At 42.8% G+C, this 20,272-nt stretch overlaps 2 protein-coding genes across 4 annotated transcripts; one reads left to right on the plus strand and one right to left on the minus strand.

Moving 5' to 3' along the window:
• Positions 1–985: 985 nt before the first annotated feature.
• Positions 986–19,355, minus strand: LOC137265889 (uncharacterized). 3 transcript variants are annotated; one of them, XM_067801352.1, is made up of 4 exons: positions 19,230–19,329; positions 18,686–18,842; positions 10,224–10,579; positions 986–4,914 (listed from the first exon to the last, which is right to left on the minus strand). In XM_067801352.1, exons 3-4 carry the CDS (start codon positions 10,426–10,428, stop codon positions 4,370–4,372), a joined length of 750 nt encoding a protein of 249 aa, XP_067657453.1. In that variant the 5' UTR covers positions 10,429–10,579; positions 18,686–18,842; positions 19,230–19,329; the 3' UTR covers positions 986–4,369. The 3 variants fall into 3 exon arrangements, with proteins under 3 accessions (XP_067657453.1, XP_067657452.1, XP_067657454.1); XM_067801351.1 differs by lacking the exon at positions 18,686–18,842 and having other exon boundaries at positions 19,230–19,355; XM_067801353.1 differs by lacking the exon at positions 18,686–18,842 and having other exon boundaries at positions 10,224–10,443; positions 19,230–19,342.
• On the plus strand, positions 15,686–18,273 carry LOC137266221 (uncharacterized). The gene is made up of 3 exons (XM_067801720.1): positions 15,686–16,036; positions 16,175–17,158; positions 17,251–18,273. The coding sequence occupies exons 1-3, from the start codon at positions 15,686–15,688 to the stop codon at positions 18,271–18,273; spliced, it is 2,358 nt and encodes a 785-aa protein (XP_067657821.1).
• Positions 19,356–20,272: the final 917 nt, after the last annotated feature.

Genomic DNA, 20,272 nt, shown 5'->3' on the forward strand with positions numbered 1-20,272 from the left:
ATGCAAACTGACTTGAATCTACATGAATTACTTGAATGGCAGTGGAATGCGTTTGATATCAGGGACATGTATATATATGGTATATTTGCACTAACCTATCTGAACATTCATATCTCTAATATTTAACTGAGTTTAGGTTGTATACTGGAACATGAAAAAGTGTAGTGATCAGTCAAAATATTCAGTGTTCCAGGATGACTGACAAAGGGTGGAACAGATTCAAACAAACCTAAATTGTTCAGTCAACCCAGTTAAATGCAACCCAGGTCAACTAGAAGAAAACAGGATCAATTACTCTGAAACGAATAAAACTGCCCCAAACTTTTACTTGCTATCAGAACTTGGGTCAGACAATTCAGGCAATGCTCTAGGCAAACCTTTCGAGTACCAGGGCCCTCTACAAGAGGCCTTGGTTCTGCGACTACCTTAAGTCCGTGAAGGTGGTGACATAGTGTAGCTGTTAAGCATTCGTTTGTCATGTGGAAGACATGGTTTGATTGCCCACATGAGTACGATGTGTGAAGGTGTCCCCCGCCATGATACTGCAGGAAAACAGCAGCCTAAAACCCAAGTATTCCAGTCACTCACTCTTAGGTTCATGTTAGGTATGCAAGTAATAGGCAATAAAGATTATCGCTTTGTTTAATGGGGCCCACAAACACTCACCACTGAACATATAACCCTGAAGATCTGGCTTAGAATTGATCTTCAGAAACACATGCTTGAAGTACAGGTGCTTAATGGGATCAGGCTTGCTGACTTGGTTGACACGTCACCTGATCCAAATTCCATAGATGGACTCTCATGCAATTGATCAATTACTTACAACTACCGCTGCCATATAGCTGGAATATTGTTGAGGGTGATGCAAAACTAAACTCATTCACTCACTCACTGAACACATCTGGGACATGACAGTGCAATTAAAGCATTTTGCTCAAGTTACCCTATTTCCATAACTCTCAACATCACACAACCTTACAACTTGTTTACAACACATGATTTATTAACCATTTTGAGCATCAGCACACTGTATAACATCATGATACCAAAGAACAGATAATTAAACACAACATACAGGAAATATTCTTTGAATTAAGGTTCTTAAGGCAGAACACATATTTTTGTCAAGAAAAAATAACAACAAAGTAAAGATATCAACATAACTGAAATGCTGGCACATGTGTTCAAGTGTGTCCCACTGCTATAAAAACAATCCAATAATGGAACATTATGACCAACTGCAAAGTCATACTTTCTGATCCATACTGTTTATCACCGACCGTGAAGATCCGCGTTAAAACTGGGCTTCAGCAACCCATGCTTGTCACAAAAGGCAACTAACAGGATGAGGTCGTCCAGCTTGCTGACTTGGCTGTCACATGTCACCCTATCTCAGCTGCGTAGAATGATGCCCATACTGTTGATGACTGCATTGTCTGGGACAGACATCCAAATTTACTAACTGCCACCATAATCTGGAATATTGCTGATAAATATAATATATCTGATATAAATGATTATGTGGAAGAATGACATATTCAATGAAAAATTCCCATCAAACAATGGCCTGTACCACAGCAACTTGGTGCGTTTTTCCTTACATACAAACATCAGACACCATGCTCCACAATGTAAATATATCATCTGCATATCAAGTATTGACACAATACTAGTTAGTGTTCCCAGAAATTATTGAGAAAATCTTTGTTTTTTTTCTAATGATGCTAAGATTGGAAAAAGGGCTTTCACTATGCACTAAGCATACTAAATAAGGGAGACAACTCTTGAAGACTTAGAAGTCAGCTCATTACGTCAAGAGTTATCTCCCTTGTCTGAGCAGACGGCCTCCTGTGTTGACATGGCAGAATTTACAGCAAGAGAGAAAAGAAAGCTCATTCTAGATGATTTTGAAAGGGGTAAGGCTGATGCTAAAGTGTTAGCTTGTAGACATGGTATTCCTCTGTCTACAGTATACAGAACTTTGAAGAATATTCAAACAGGAACCAGGTTAGAGCACAAAGCAGGGGCAGGTCGGCCTAGGAAATTCAGTGTTGTGGATCGCCGAAGACTTGGGCAGATTGTGAGTAGGGGCAAATTGAAAAGTGTTGAGAACATCAGAAATGAAATGATTAGCAGAGGAAGTCATCAGGTATGCAATGAAACAGTTAGGCAGGAATTACAGAGACTTAATTGGGTGAAAAAACGTGGAATTCCCTCGCCGTTGATGAAAGATGCACAAAAGGAAAAATGTTTAAACTGGTGTCGGGCTCATGAAAATCAAGATTGGGATAATGTTTTCTTTTCGGATGAAAGTTCTGTTTGGCTTTTCCCTAATTGTGTGAAAATTTGGACCAAAGATACTGTCAAACCTATCTACCAGCGACCAAAACATAGCCCGAAGTTTCACATGTGGGGTGGCATATCGGCTCGCGGAGTGACGCCATTGTGTGTTTTCACGGGAAACTTGACAAAAGAAAGATACATTGACATTCTAAATGGTCACCTTCTTCCGACAGCACAAACATTGTATGAAAATGATTGGATTTTCCAGCATGATAATGACCCAAAACACATTGCGCGCTACACAAAACAGTGGTTGTCGGGCGAAAATGTTCAAGTTTTAGACTGGCCCATTTACAGCCCAGACCTAAACCCAATTGAGAATGTGTGGGGAGTCATGAAGGACAGAATAAACCAAAAGGGACTGAGAAATATTGAAGATATGAAGGCCGAGGTGGTCCAATATTGGGATACCCTGTCACACGATTACCTACAAACTTTGATGGGTAGTGTGCCTAGGCGTATTCAGGCATGCATTGCTGAGCGAGGAGGTCTAACAAAGTACTAAAACAAGACTGAGACTGTAAAAGGATGATGTTTTAACATGTTTATGTAAGTAAAACGCCAGAAGTTAATAAACGTAATGAGTTACATGACGCAACATGATTCTCAATAATTTCTGGTAATACTATATATATACACAGATATGTTATGCACACAAAATGGTAAGTGTGATGACCATTGGCAAGTATATAATGTAAGTAAAGTCTGTATGTACAATAGGCACTTGGGCTAGTTGACTAAACTGAGCTACACTAATCCTTTCAAGATGGAAAAGATCCTATAACATGTTCATGCATCACACATGACTTATTTCAGCCCTTTAAGTGTCCCACTATTAAAATACAAACGTGTAAAACAAATTGGGCTGCAACACTGTAGAGATAAGATCAAACTGTCCACTGCCAATCAACAAAACAACTAATACTGTCTTCATTCACATAACAAGTAATATTTCAGGGGATGTAATTGGGGGGGGGGTGGCGGGTCAAAAGGAGAAACTTGTCAACAGGCTGACAGTCATCTGACAGGTAAAGATGTCAGACTGTTTGGCAAGACTTGAGACTTTGGATGGTGTCTGTAAAGCTTTAAGCAACAATTTCTATAATGAAAAGTGTAAAATTGTAACAGGTTAAAAATCCCCTGACAGGTAAAGATGTCAGACAGCTTGGCAAGATGACTTGAGACTTTTGTTGGTGTCTGTAAAGCTTTCAGTAACAACTAAACTAATAAAACGTGTAATATAATATGACAAAACAAATTACACAAAATAAAAAAATCCACAAGAATCTGTACAGTTCTTTCTAAGACACAGCAACCTGTCTCTAACTTGAGAACCCACTAGCAATAATACTGATTGCAATAACAAATTAAAATGCCAGCGTTCAAACCAATACATAAGTGGGGTGTGGCCTCCTTGCCTTTTCAAAGTTCTCTAATTGATACAAAGCAATGCAGTATTCAAGTACATTCCATGAAAGATGACTAAATTCACATATGAGTTCATCATGAAATTAAGCCACAGTATAACACAGTGTTTTGAAGGTTCATGGTAAATGTAATGCAGACAAGGTTAGGAATGTACACTTATTTGATGCCGACATCATTATTTTATTTTCAGAGAATAAGTAAACTTTGAAAATTCAGATATGCTTATCAAATGCATCTCTTGTAGTGAGAAGCAGGTTTTCAGACATTTACTATAAGCCACATGTTTATCATTCTACTAAATATCAAAGTTAACACTTGACATCATCAGGCCCCAATAGTTGTTAAACTTGTCTCACACATGGGCAGAGAACATCTGAACTGCTGGGGAGAAGCCAATGGCAGGCGAATTGGTAGCCTAAGATGGGGTTGCACCCTAACCTTTAATCTCTGTAGATAATTGTTATTCAATCAGTATTAATACAGGATCATGTATGACTCCATGCAGACGTATATTTTGCCTGACTGCTTAATCTCATCTGGAGGAGATTTGCCAATGAACTTATGAACGTTCTAGGGCATTTATGAAATGAAACTTTTAGAAAGAAGTTGGACTAAACACATTGACGTCTGTATCTTTCACATCTATTTTCTTATTACCACCAAATAGCCAACCACGGAACCTAGATGACAGATGAACACTAGACGTATTCACTTCATCATGCGTGTGTTCAGTTTGAAATGTGACAGGGTTTTCTTCCATCTGATCACACTTATTGCCCACCGATGTACTGATCACTGGAGTATTGTTATTTGGCTTCACAATGGAGTTATCTCCCCTTAGCTTCAGAGCACCTGCTGAGGTCTGGAGCAGTGATATATCAGAGTGTCTGCGAAGCATTCGTGGTAAAATCCCAGGTTTGTACACCTCAGCTTGAGCTTTGTTAAATAACTGGACAGCTTCTACTGATGCAGGATGGACTTCAATGCTGCCGTGAGGAGAACTCTCATCGAAACTAGCTCGCCTGCTATTGGTCAGTGTCATTAACTGTTGCTTTAGGTTCTCACCACCAATCTTGCATGGATTCTTCAGGATTACTTTTGGTGCTGTCCATTCACCTGACTGCATCTGATGGCCAAAATCTTGAAGAAGAAAAGAAAACCTTGAAATCAAAGAAGCATATCTATATTCAGTGTAGTTCGATACAATTTGGACCAAAACATCAGCTGATGTGCAGTATGGATGTGTTTGTTACTTAATGCCCTGCAACCACAACTGATGCATAATCGAGTCTGGATCACAAAATCCAGTTAAGCACATTGGTAGCACAATCCAGTTAACCACATTGTTAAGATCAGTGAATGACATGTTTTCAATAAAAACATGGCGTCTCACCTAGCACTAAATCATATTAAACCATCATAATCATCATTATCCATACTTTTGGCACCCCATTTTTAGCAATATGATTCACATGAGTATGTTTGTATGTGATAGAATTTGATAAATGTTTTGTATCATTTGACCAAACAAGAAAAATCAGTTTCAGAGTTGGTCATCCCCAGTTCAAATGTTTTATTTTCACTATGATGTAATTTCATGACATGGGTTATATCCCCTTCATAGAGGCTACTCTAGATGGTGGATCAAGCAACAATGACAATGTTAAATGTGGGTCATCCCAGAAAATGGGAATAGTGTTACGGTTGGATGAAACCTTGGTGAATGAAGACATAATCCTTTCAACTGCAGCATTCATTGTCATGATACACCTACTAACTAAGGTGTCTGCACAGGAGATTGACCCCTTGGTGAAATGTCATGGTTCAATTAAAAAGGTCAATGCCCTGATCATTTGATCTTATACCAAATAACAGGGGATTAAAATTGACAAAATAATTATTTAGTGTTTTCATAAGACAATAATTCAGATTATGCAGCGAGTTGAAAGCACTGTCAATTGTTAAAATTTCATTTTGTTTTGTACATAAAATCACACAACATGGAGTAGGTGAGATGCAGCATTTGCAAACTCTATGGTTCATATGAAAGATAATGAAAGTTGATTTATATTTTCACTTTACTTGTTACACAGACTTTGTAGCCACGCTGCACCACTCTACTGCTGTATATAAATTGTTAGAATTATCAACAAAATCTATTGTACAGCATGGAAGACATGCATACTCCTGTACATTATTTGGATCTGATATATGTATTTTACTTGTACAGTTTTCTTAGCAACATATTGATATCAGGCACTGACAGTCACCTATAAGTCTACTTGGATATGAAGATGAGTGTATTAAAGGGGCACTGATGCGGAGCAATTTCCGTGGACTTGTGTAAACCTTTGTTATTGTTTTTCTCCAGTGAGTACCCGGATGATATCCCAGAATTCGTGACTGGTTCGTGACCTCTGCTGCGCAGTCCGTATGTGCAACTGATAGTTTAATTATAGACTGATCAACTGAGGTGAAGTCATTTTTACTTCATTACAAATGTATTATGAAAACAAATGAAACACTTTGAAGATTAATCATCTGTCTGCCAGTGGTAGAAATGGTAAAAAACTATTAGGACGGAAAAATACCGAAGCCAATATACGTCTCTATATTTTGTCTCATAACCCTAATTAGTTTATTGTCATATTTGTATGATTTTGAAAATTAATAAAAGAACACACGGTCTGCTTATACTCATAGTAAATTTATAACATAACAGCAACATTTATACATTGTATAGATTGCCAATGTGGATCCTATTTCACACACATACGCGATCTAGTGTGTGTTTTCTGTCATATCGATTCTGCTGAATGCTACAACAAATAAATTAAGACGAAATGCAAATGATGAATGTAAAACAGACTAATTTTATAGCAACAATGTCAGGCTACTACCTTGTTCAGGAATGTATCGATATCCACGTAAAAACAATCGTATTCCATTCATCTGCAGCTGGTAAATAATCCTGCTCTGTGTCGCGTGTCTTACACAACTGTCTAAAGCAACACATCGTTTCACGTCTTTCGTTGGTGAAAACCTGATAAACCTCTCACTGGTAACCCAAGATAGCACACCTGGCAACTAATTGTATGATGTCCACTATTCTAAGTAATTTAGTTAACCAATAAAGAGCAAGCAATCAATCAACGCAAGGGTGGTTAATTCTTTGAAGGGAGGATTTTGTTTTCACAATCGCACTTTACGACAGGGTGTAGTCATCTACACACACTGCCTTTTGACAAAAGTAATTAATCAATCAGTGTGTTATCGGTTAATCTTTTGATCAATGTTTGTTTTTGTAACTCAGCTGATAAACCCTCTTGCATCACTTACATGCACATATTACATAACATACAATAAATTTGCCATTACAGACCTTAATTTATAATGTTGAGTATTTACTCCAGACAGGAGAAATGCCAAATGGGAACCTTTGTTGAGTAACCTGAGTGGTGTTACTACTAATTATACCTGTTATGAATTCATTAATTGACCATCCAGAGAATGATGACAAATAACACGTGTAGGTTTACACCATCAAACGCGAGTTACAGCAAGGAAGATGTAATCTCTGTGTCGCATGCAGCCTGAAAACACTTATGGGCCGAAACTGTTTTGAGGATACCAACGGAATTTCGTTACATAAGGAATACATACAGGCATTTGCTGTGTACTTGGGTAAATAGGTGAAATAAGGGGCTTTTTTGACGTAAGAAAATTTTCAGATTTCTCTACCAAAGGCAAAGTCAGTGTTTATTTTTTACGAATTCAAATAAATCAACTGTGTGTTTTTATTATCATCAATAATAAACCATTGTAGCTACCATAGCTACCAAAATTTACGTATGATATTTGCTATCACAGCTGAACCAACACTCAAAACTACCTAAATATGAAGCTTTGCAATCTTCCGGAGTGAAACAAATGGCTTGCTACGTGCCTGTAGACATCATGTTTTCATGTAACATGATTGAATATCGAGGTTAAAAACAGAGAAACAGGATAAAATTGACTACTATACCATCCAAGCATCATATTTTCATGTAACATGATTAAATATCGAGGTTAAAAACACAGAAATAGGATCAAACTGAGTAACTATACCATCCAAGCGTCCGAAAAAAACTACACTGCTGGGATATTTTGTTACGATCAGACAAGGAATACCATGGATATTTTTAAATAATGGCATATGATGGGCATCCGGCCTCCTGACTCTTTTGGGTGAAGAAATTCTGCTAATATGGACAGGAGCCCAGTTCTTTTGTCCGTCACGGTCGAAGGAGCGGGCGCTGACCAATTTGCAGTTTGGTTCCGTAATTAGACCGTTGGCGAGAAACATTATTCGCTCCGCATCAGTGCCCCTTTAACTGTTCAGTTTTGTCACCACATCACTGCCAGTTGATGCAGTCTTGCTTCCTCTAATTCATTCAGTATACGTACAAATTGCTGATGTAACTGTGCATTTGCCATTTTGTAACTGAATGCAATCTACAGCAAGTTTTTCCATGTATATCCAAACTGAATGAAACATGGTCATCACTGTGACATTCACTGTTATATATGATGTCACAGATGACATTTTGAATGAACAAAGTTCACGTCTTTTGTGATGCTCATGTAATTGAAAGCTTAAACTAACAATATCTACTGGCTCTAACAACACCTTCGACATGAAAGTTTACCACGACTTGTGTCCATAGCAAAATTTCTAAAGGTCAACTTCTGGTCCATAAACCCTTAGAAAGAAGAGAGACTAATCAAACAACCTGAGAATAACACCAAGTATTTCTGCCTGGTTAAGATCTGGTATTTAGATAAATTCTCCTGTATTGATGTAATGTTATGGAGACCCAATGCCCAATACAATAGTTATCCAACATCTGAATCAAGGACCAATGACAGGGTTGCCTAGCTCAGCAATCATTGTGTAGATCATCAAAGGAAAGCTACTAAGTCAAGAGATCTTCAGGGCTCCAGAGAACAGTGGAGGAGGTGAACTTACACTTCATATTGCAAGTTGAAGTGTAATCAGAATTTTGAATAAGTACTGACATCTTTTTGTGACAGTGAGACGGTGATGTGGCTTATTATGTATAATATTAAACAACTTTGCAGCTATTAAACTTTATATATGTCACAAATACAGAGGTATTCATGTATGTACATGATACACTTGAAATCTTACATCATGTTGTACGTCATTGATTTTTATGTGTACATCACTCCAGTACACGCTTATCTATAGCATGTATCTAATTTGCATCATTCAAAAACATACTTAAATCACAATAAAATGAATGCTAAAAGTAACATGGACTGACTGCACCAACCCATGCAGAAAAGAAAGAAAGTCCAACCCAAGCCCTAAACCTAACTTTAAACCCCTAATAATAAAACCGTAACTGTAAAACCTTTACCTAACCTTGAGTATCAGAGAAAAGGATTATTGGTAAACATGGTAAAATCATCACAAAATAAAGTGGCCTGAAGCTCAGATAAGCAACGTATCAGGGTAAAATATGCATAGAAAATTTCCAGTTTAACTGAATTATTCATTGAAAAATACTTGTTGTGTACCACTTACACATTTATGATGTTAGATATGCAAAAACATTTAAAACACATGTGTATGCAATAAATTTATGAAAATCGTTTGCATAATTAAAAAAAGATATTGCTAAATATCACGCTGTACTGTTAGCATAGGGCTAATATTGTACTGTCAGTATAAGATGAGTGATTGTTTATGATATCATTTCCATTTTATCTAAGTTGATTGTGACATAACATAAGGCAGAACATACCAGCTTAGTAAACTTACTAAAATAGTGTATAATGTGCTGAGCAAAATCACTGAAATAGCCACATAATTGAAGGTAGTGGGTAACAGAAAATGAAATACCCACTCAAAGTTCATAATACCCATTTTATATGCATAAATGAAATGAAGAGAATCAATCAGAACTATATTTGTACTTATGAAGTTGATGTTATGGAAAATTCATTGTCACAGATAATTCCCATTCCCCAAATATAGCTGATTCATCCAATCTGGTCAATTAATCGATTTGGACCTAATGTTAACCAATTTTAATTCAACCCTCTCATAATACTGATTTTCTAGGAACACAGGTCAATTATTACCTTGCCCTTCCCTTGCTGATACTAAAATCACAAAGACATACAGCAAAGTTTCTGTCTCAAAAATCACACAAACAGTCCACTCTCACTGTAACCAAGTTCCCTACTAATGAAACTGAATTATTATTGTCATCTGCTGCAGACTTAGTGCCAAATATTGGCCCTGATACAGGTCTGAACATATTCTTGGCATCCACTACTTCATTTCTAAGGGTGCAGATGTACCAGATGCATTTGCTCAAACAGTTTGTCTGATGCCTAACCACTAACAAGCACATAGGATGACATGTATCACATACCTTTTGTGGCTTCTTTCTCTTGCAAACAATGGAACTTGCTTTTTCTTGGCTCAAACTTGATTGGTGTTGGGAAGTCAAATGGTGGAGGAGAGTGACCCAGGACATCCTCCTCCTCAAACTGGCTGTACCGATCCCCTCCCCGACAAATGTTGAAAATGCTCCCTGCTGATTGGCCACCAGGAGGCAAGCACCTGTTGTTACTCATTGTGATTGGCTAGATCTGTGTGTCATAAAAAACTTGTCAGTAGGTACCCCCTGAGGCCACATCAATTTACATTCTCCTGAATGTATTGTTGACCATATTCTCATTGTCATTTGTCTGCTTCTGTTTGTGGTTGCAGTTGGAGAGGTAAATGCTGCAAAATGACAAACACAATATGAGGTTCATGTGGTTACAACTATGTGAACTTTGTAAGACAGAAAGAGGACAGTGTTCTAATACAGGAATATGTACTCAGTAGGCTACACTGTAGAGACGTGTACAGGAAAAACCTAATTCTTGCAGTGAGTGTGCAAAATAACTCTTTGTAGATTGAACTACTGAGTTAAAGACATCATCTTCACAAATGACCTGAATTTATAATACTTATAAATTCAGTTAGTGCTGCGCAGCTGGAAGTGCGGTTTCATGCTGTCTGTTTGGTTTTCTTGTAACTATAAATACCAAAAGCAAATTAAGGACTGAACACACATAAAATCCATTTGGATGTCCGCAGTGCCTAATAATAGTTATATTCACTTGTCGGGAGGTACATAAATAAGAAGTCTAGACTAACACTTAGTAACTGTTAACAGTTTCCAGTATTCAACTTTTGAGGTGATGAATGCAGACCTGCCAACTCTCATGTCTTTGGCTTGAGACTCATGGTTTTTAAGCATTTGTCACGCTCTCACGGCAGACATCGATAATCTCACGCTTTTTAAAAAAATTAACGTAAATTAATCAAAGCCACTTTTTCACTCATTTTTCGGTTATCACTTTCACTTTTAAGGTGTTAAAAAGACTACTTTTCTTCAGCTTCAGGGGGGCTTTGCCCACTTGACGGTGACCCCCAACCAGGTCTCTGTCCTGGAGCCGGGCAGGGCCTGCAGCCCCTGGACCCCAGCTTCTCAAGCTTTTTTTCTTTGGGGGTTGGAAGCTCTGTGACTGAGAGGCTTCAGGAGGGAACTGAGAGGCTTCAGGAAGGAACTGAGAGGCTTCAGGTGGGAACTGAGAGGCTTCAAGCTTCAGGTGGGAACCGAGAGGTTTCAAGTGGGAACTGAGAGGCTTCAGGCATCAGGTGGGAACTGAGAGGTTTCAGGCTTCAGGTGAGAACTGAGAAGCTGCGGGCTTGGTGAGAACTGAATGGCTTCAGGTGGGAACTGAGATGCTTCAGGCTTTACGTGAGAACTGAAAGGCTCCAGGCTTCAGGTGAGAACTGAAAGGCTTCAGGTGGGAACTGAAAGGCTTCAAGAGGCTTCAGGCTTCAGGTGGAAACTGAGGGGTTTCAGGTGAGAACTGAGGGGTTTCAGGTGAGAATTGACAGGCTTTAGGTGGGAACTGAGAGGCTTATGGTGTGTACTAAGAGGCTTCAGATGGGTTGACACTTTGTCAGTGAAAACTTAAAAATAGGGATTGAAAGGATTACCATGCTGTGTAACAAACACCCTATATTTGGAATCCAAAAGGGAAGTATTTTTTTATTTTTTGCATCAGGCAGAGATATTCAGATTTTAAGCCCTTGGATGATAATATATTTTTTCTGGCGCACATTTAATATGCTTTGAAAAGTGAACATTGCATGAGAATTGTGCTTGCATGGTTCTGAATCTGTGTACCGCTATAAAGTTACACAAACATGTAGAATATTAAATTTCCTATACTTTGGTAAAAATGTAAGTGTGACTCCCTCAGCAGTGTGAGAAATAGACACTAATAAATTTTGTACAAGACTTTGTTATGCCTTAAATAAAACAGTAAATTTCACTGCTTTCCTTTGTACACCAATAAAATCACTGTGCTACAATGTTTTTCATTTGTCATCTTTACGGAAAGTGTGAGTGAAGAAAACACAGACTGTGATCTGAACCACGTAAGTATATATGAAATGGATTTATGTGGTAATGCACAACGTTGTACGCTTAACATAAAATGACCCGCAATAAATATCAAAAATGTTTTATCTTCTATGATATCAAACACGGACAGAGAGATCTACGTCAGAATTCAACACTCTTTAACAAAACATAAAACTGGTTTTACCACTGAAATCGTGTCCTGAATATATCAACAATTAGACGGTTTTACTGTGTATCTTATTGTGAGCAACATGCACACCTGTTTGGCATCAATTTAATATAAATGAAGAAAAATATTTCACAGCACCTCAAAATATCATTTAGGACATAAATTTTCAATGTTTATGACTATATGACTATTTCACTTCATAATCATGCAATGAAAGGTGCAGAAAAATCGCTTTTTTGTATGAAACTGTTAGAACATTAATGTAAGGTTTGTCCAAATTAAGACAAGACCTGGTTTATATATTATTAAACATTTTTTGTATACATATTGTTTGAGTTTGATATCCTGTCATCATAATATGTTTAAATCTAATTTGAACTGATTATATTATCAAAAGCAATAATGAATCATAAAATATTTCTGACAAACACGCACCTGACCAATCAATAATGTAATTGCTGTGTCCATGAAACAATACAAATTAAATGAACAAGACAATTCCTTTAAATATGTGTCTATACATTTCATAAAATGTATGAATCATTTTCAATTATATTAGCAGTTTTACTTATAAGGTTGAATTAAATTGCTGTTTACTAACCTGTTCATATGATGCAATATTAGTCCAATGTATTGAATATTGCAGCAAAGACTACGCATGATCTTACACTTGTGTAAAGGCATAAAATATAGTATACTACTCTAAATGTGTCAATTTCCAAAGCAAATAGTATTCAAATAATCAAAATTGTGTGTTTTTATTATCATAGATAATAGACCAGGGGTATAGCTGCCATTATTATTTTTTTTGAAATCTGTCGGACTTATACGAAACAAATGGCATGCCAATTGTCACATTATTGCAGTCATGCAAGAAATACTAGGTATTTTTTCTCATAACGTCATGTGGGCATCCACCCTTCTAAAATTTTGCCAAGGTGGACAGCAGCCGAGTCCCGGTCCGTCACGGTCGAGGGAGCAGGCACTGACCAACTTGCAGCTTGGTTACGTAATTAGGGAGAGAAACATTAATCAGTGACCCCTCGCTCTTCGACAGTGCCCTGTGTTATCGAACATTCTTCGTGTCAGACCTAGGAACTCGAAGCTGTACCTAATATAGTCCAGCATACAACTAGAAGACTTTGCACTAAACCAAGGTGTGCTCGACAACTCGATGTAGGCCTTGGCTTGCTGAACTAGCCTTGGCTACAATACGAGTTTATTCATATGAACTATGCCTAATAATCATATTTTTTACATACTTATCAGGTAAGAAAGCCAACAATGCCCACGTGAGTGGCGCTTACTCAATTTCTCTCATAACACAGTCTACAAAAAGTAGAGACACGAGGTCAACATACGGGCGGTAGGTCACCCAGGTCACGAGATGACCTGGACACGTCATTCCCTTACTAGAGACGAGCGAGTCAAGACGCCCGTTCCGTCTCTCCCTCTCGGCCCCTCCTGAGGGAGGACGTAGCTGTATCACCGGAGGGGAGGAAGGAGAAGAAGAGAAGGAAGGAGAAAAAAGCGAAGAAGTCTCGTAACAGGGAGCAGGTTCGCTCAGAGAGGCTTCTCCTTTCCGTTAAAGGGTTAGTGGAGTCCATCCTTGATCAACGCCTTGGTCCGCCCACATCGGCTCGTTCCGCGGAACCCTCCTCTCCGCTCCGCCTCCGGAGGCGGACGCCTGTTCACTCCCCGAGGCGCTCTCCTTCTCCCAGGTCCTCCCCCTCTAGGGAGTTCATTAACACAAGAGACCCTCCACTTATTCCTATCCTCCCGGAGGAGGTGGGGGATGACAGCGACCCTGTGCTCCCAGAGCCTAACCCTCCAGTCTCTGACTCTGCATCTAGACTGGAGGCAATTGCGGAATACACCGGTGTGGTGTTGGCGGAGGTGGACGATCAACCTTCTGCCGCTTCTAGGGCGAGAGGCAAGTCTTTCTGCCCTGAAGACTGTGTTCTCTCCCCTCGGAAAGTCCTCCCTCCGCACCGCTTCCTTGAAGCAGCCGCTAAGGAACTGAAGGAGGCTGTTGCCACCGCCGGACCAGGTCGCCTTACCCCTCAGCTCCTCCTCTCAGACAAACAGAGGATCAGGCTTCCAGTGGCGAACTCGCCCATTCCTTTAGATCCTCCCTCCTTGGATCCCGATATCTCTCGTGTTGCTTCTGCTGGGGTACCCCACAAGGTGTCGGACAATCACCTTATCCATTTGGACAAGGAGGCCAGATCCATTGTGGGGCTGAGCAACTATGTTGCTCACGCCTGCCAAGCTATGGCCACTTTCGCCAAGGAGGCAGGGATGGAACAGGGTGAGGAACCTCTGTATAGGGCATTTGGAGCGGTAGCTGGCGGAGTGGCACAAGTCACCCTGTCGGCTGCTAGGATTTCAGCTGCCATTACCAACCTCAGACGGGAAGGCTTTCTGGGGCGCACTAATCTCCCTCCGGAGATTAGGGACTCCCTCCGTCACGCCTCAGTGTCGGCAGACACCTTGTTCGCGGGGGAAATCCCAGAAGCTCTCCGCACTCGCCATGAGATCCAGCAGCAGGACCTAACCAATCGGATCATGACGGGTGGCGGACCCTCAGCAGGCTCCACCCCCCGCAAGCGTCAGGGAGGTCCTCCAGCAGACCAATCCACTCCTAGGAAGCGGACAGGGAAGGTGGACTTTCGGTTCGGAGGTCGTGGCCGAGGACCCACGAACCAGTCCAACCAGCCCAGCCAGGCTAACCAGGGATTCCAAACCCCCAGCAAGGGCACTCCGCGGAAGCGGAACAAGGGCAAGTGGACGTCCAAGAAGAAGTGACTCTTGGTGCCCGCCAATCCTTCCACCACCTATCATTCCTCCATTCGACGGACCCGTTGGCGGCCGCTTGAGCCTCTTTGTCCCAAACTGGCGTCAGCTAGGACTAGACCCATTCGTGTGTCGGATCCTGGAGCGTGGCTTCCGCATCCCGATCTCCTCTCCGCCCCCTCTAACCTGCTCTCCGGTGGAACGTCCGATGGACTCGGTCAGGTTCCAACTCACCTTAGAGCAGGTGGAGTCTCTAGTCTCCAAGGGGGCAGTTCAGGAAATCCCCCTCCAGGATCTGACTCCCGGGTTCTATTCCCCCGTTTTTGTCAGGCCCAAACGCAACTCGGGGAAATGGCGGCTGATTCACGACTTGAAGGAGTTCAACTCCTCCTACCTCGAACAGCCGCCATATTTTTGACTCTTGACTGTTCCATCAGCCATGCGGTTACTGGAGCCCTCGGACTACATGGTGTCCCTCGACCTCCAGGATGCGTACCTGCACATCCCCATTCACTTGGCGGATCGCAGGTACCTCCGTTTCGTCCTGGGGGGCAGGCACTTTCAGTGGAATGTCCTCCCGTTCGGGATTTCCTCTGCCCCATGGCTGTTCACTCGTGTGACCCAACCCATCGTCCAGTTCCTCCACGAACTCCAGGTCCAATTCCTTATGTACCTGGACGATGGGTTCGCTCACAACCCTTCGCCCTCCATTCTCGAGGCGCAACGGGACCTCGTCATCCACCTCCTTCGACGCCTAGGGTGGCTAGTGAACCTGGAGAAGTCGGACCTGGTACCAACCACCTCTCTCCAATAACTAGGTGCCATACTGGATACAGTAGCCTTCAAGGCTTTTGTACCCAAGGAGCGGATGACCAGGCTAGCGCCACTGATTACTCGGGCACTATCAGAGCTCCTGTCCCTCAGGCAGTGGCAGCGGATATTGGGCCTCCTGACGTCAGCCCAGGACCTAACCATAAGGGGGAGGCTGATGCTCCGACCTCTTCAGGTGTTCCTCAACGAGCACGTCAGGGAGACCCACTGTCTTCACCCAATAAGTCTCCCACCTCACCTCAGACACTTCCTCACCTGGTGGCAAGTGGACGACAACGTCCTCAAAGGAGTTCCCCTAAGGACACCTCTCCCGACCAGTCACCTTTTCGTGGACGCCTCCACCCAAGGATGGGGCGCTCACTTGGGGTCGGACCAGACGGCAGGTACCTGGTCGGCAGCCCAGCAGGACCGGCACATCAATGTGCTGGAGTTGGACGCCGTACGACTTCCCATCCTCCATTGGTCCGTTCCCCTCAGGCACCAGACCTTACTGGTCCACACGGACAGCTCAGTCGCAGCCTGGACGATCAACCGTCAAGGCTCCACCAGAGCCACTCCTCTCCTAGACCTGACCCTCCGCCTGTTCGAACTGGTAGACAGGCTCTGCCTGAGCATCCGTGCAGTTCACATTCCAGGAGCCAAGAACGTCCTGGCAGATGTTCTCTCCCGGCCGGACGCGCCTCCTTCGACAGAGTGGCAACTGAACCCGCGGACGTTTCAGTCCCTCTGTCTCCAGTTCGGCAGGCCCATGTTGGATCTGTTTGCCACCAGCCTGAACTGCCAGCTCCCGATCTATGTATCCCCCGTGCCGGACCCAGCGGCCTGGGCCGTCGATGCACTGTCGTTAGAGTGGGAAGGGATGGACGCTTATGCCTTCCCTCCCCCAGCGGTTCTAGCACAGGTAGTGGCCAAGCTTCAGACCACCAAGTCCATCAGACTGCTTCTGGTGGCTCCCATGTGGCCTGCCCGGCCCTGGTTCGTTCCCCTTCGCAGACTCTGTCTGCAGGATCCCGTTCAGATCCCTCACCGGAGGGACCTTCTCATAAGCAAGCCAAGCGGCCGTGTTCACGAAAACCCTCAGGTATTCGATCTGCACGTTTGGCTTGTATTCAAAGGGGGCTCAGGAACAGTGGATACTCCAAGCGAGTAGCCTCGGCCTTGGCTTCCTCACAGAGGAAAACCACGCAGAAGCTCTACGACTTCCAGTGGGGTTCCTTTTCCTCCTTCTGTGAAGACAACGGCGTGGAGGCCGGTTCTGCCACTCTTCCCCAGATAGCTGATTATCTGGTTCACTTGCGCAACGTTCGAGGGCTCAAGGCCTCCTCCATTAACACCAATCTGGCGGCCATCATGTCCGTTATAAGGAAGAGGTCGCCGGGACTGGACATTTCTGTACTGAGGGAGCTCATCAAGTCTTTCCGACAGGCGGAGGGTCGGCGCAAGCCGAGGGCTCCTGAGTGGGATCTGGCAGTGGTCCTTGACCACCTCAAGTCAGATTTTTATGAGCCTCTGGAAGAGGCTCCCCTCCTCCGCGTCATGGTGAAGACCACCTTTCTAGTGGCCATGGCCTCGGCGGCCCGAATATCGGAGCTTCACGCTCTTCAGGCGGATCTCCTGAGATTTGAGGCCACGGATGGAGGATCTGCGTCCTTGGGCCTCGCCCCTGACTTCGTTTGCAAGAACCAACAGGCAGACGAACTGGGACGTACCTTCCACATCCCTTCCTTAGGGCCGTTGGTAGACCCGACGGAGGAGGGAGCACTCTCTCTCTGCCCCGTCAGGGCTCTCCGAGTGTATACCGACCGTACCCGCTCCCTTAGGCAGGGGCGGCGGAGGCTCTTCCTCCCTCACTCCCAGAGGAGCAAAAGGGAGATTGATCGGAGAGCTCTTGGGGTATACCTTCGGTCGGCCATCATAGAGGCCTACAAAGGCCAGGACAGACCTCTTCCGACTCGAACCAACCCACACGAGATCAGGGCCGTCTCGGCCACCATGGCTTATCACCGCAACATTGCGGTGGCGGACATCATGGCGGGCTGCTTCTGGAAGTCTGGCTTGGTGTTCGCCAACCACTATTTACGAACCCTCTCCAACGAGGATCTGGCGGGCATTTCAAGGCTAGGACCCCAGGTCTTTGCCCAGCAAAGAACGGGGGGTCCTTACCCTTTAATTCGGCGCGGGGCTGCTCCTCTTTAGGTGGCCTACACTCCCCCGCCTCTCGTATGGTGCCAAGCTGGGGACCTCAGCTACACACCCTTTTTGCCTCAAATAAACTTTTCTGTTGCTTCTCTCCACTCCTTCAGTGTTGAGCTGTCTTTTCTCGTGTTGGGTTTACCTTCCGGGGTTGTCGGCCGATCCCTCCTCCTTACCGGAGATGTCCGGACAGTGGTTGGTGTCCTACCCGCCCTATAGTGCGGAGGCGGATGCCGGTGGATTGCTCTCCTCAGGGTTTCTTGGTTCCTCTTTACGTAGAGACGCACGGGCGAGGTCTCGCGTCCACGCTCTCAGCCCTCCGCCGCTGTGCCATTCTGGGCATTGTTGGCTTTCTTACCTGATAAGAATGTAAAAAATATAACATTTTTGATTAAATGTCATTTTTTATACTTACCTGGTAGAAAGCCAACAGTCGGGAGTTCCGCCCAGCCTCCCCTCCTGAGGGTTTTGTTGTCTGCCTCGCTGGGTAAGGGAATGACGTGTCCAGGTCATCTCGTGACCTGGGTGACCTACCGCCCGTATGTTGACCTCGCGTCTCTACTTTTTGTAGACTGTGTTATGAGAGAAATTGAGTAAGCGCCACTCACGTGGGCATTGTTGGCTTTCTACCAGGTAAGTATAAAAAATGACATTTAATCAAAAATGTTATATTTGTTGGGCAGACTGTCAGTCCAATGAGCCATTTGTACATGAAACATATGTTTACGTTTTGACATCTTTGCTTGGCACTCTAGAAGTTAAGAAGACGATCCTTCGTTTACGATTTGACACTGAAGTTAGTGTCACTGACATCATTCGCGAAAATTCTAAGTACCTTAGTCAAACATTGTTTATCATGTTTACAACGACATGCATGTAATGGTACCTTATCGTAGTTAATTGTGTATATTTCTCTATAAGACCAATAGAAAGGATTATCACATATCTCGACAAAATACCTGTATGCCGGATACAACGAAAGCATTAAAAGATATGGGACCGTCTCCCATAATAACAGATACAAATGTCACATTTGCATCTGCGACTTGCTTTTGCTCTGCGGTTGCGCATTGGAACATAAGTGCCTGTAATCTTTGACGGAAGGGCTGTAGCTTGGCTCCGTCTCTATGTTAATTTTAACGTGAAAAGCGCAGAGTTTGGAACCGACGCTAACTTTAGTTTCAACTGGTTCCCAACACCCTCTGCCCCTTATTACATTAAGAGACGGAAACCGGGTAATGCATATCAACTAGAAAGCGTTTGAGTTCGATCTTTAATTATATTAGCCAGAGTGTGGGTTCGAATCCCATGTAACTCTCAACCTAGACATTCATGTAGTTCATGTATCGTACTGAAGTATTATAACATAGTTTGGTCACAAAAATTTACTTTGCGCCAAGGCTGAACTGAATACTGAGCACATGTATGTACAATATTGCAATTTTGCAATTTAATGCCAGAGGTAAGTCTCGATTAGCGGACAAATACCTGTTTGTTGTGTGTGTGTGTTTTTAGAAAATGTCATTTTAACAACTAATTTTTACATGCGAGTGTAACGTTTTTCACAAACTGAGCGCACTAGGGGAAATGTTCATATTTGCAAGAGACTGGACAAGTATATCTCAGCTAGTCAAACGTAGTAACGTGTGAGTGAGTTCGGAGGTACGTAAGTTCGTAATCGTTAATACAGCAACTGGACGCTGTTTTCACCGGTCTTTCCTTTTCTATGCCAAGCACTGATATTGTTTTGCTAACCGCTTGGGCACGTTTGATTATCGGCTGAAACTGTAATTAAAATCAACTCTGTGAGGCAACATTACGGCTATAATCCACAAGCTTCTTTGTGTAGTAATAGACAACGTATCTGAGAGCTTGACGTATGTGCTGGGGCTGTAACGAGGCATCGGACTGTCGATGGTTTGCAATTGTCGAATCTCCGATAGGAATTAATCGGTGGTACCAGAGACCATATAATAGATTTATGATTTATCTATTATATGCA

This window comes from Haliotis asinina, chromosome 15 (assembly GCF_037392515.1).
Source record: "Haliotis asinina isolate JCU_RB_2024 chromosome 15, JCU_Hal_asi_v2, whole genome shotgun sequence".
NCBI classification, from domain to species: domain Eukaryota; kingdom Metazoa; phylum Mollusca; class Gastropoda; order Lepetellida; family Haliotidae; genus Haliotis; species Haliotis asinina.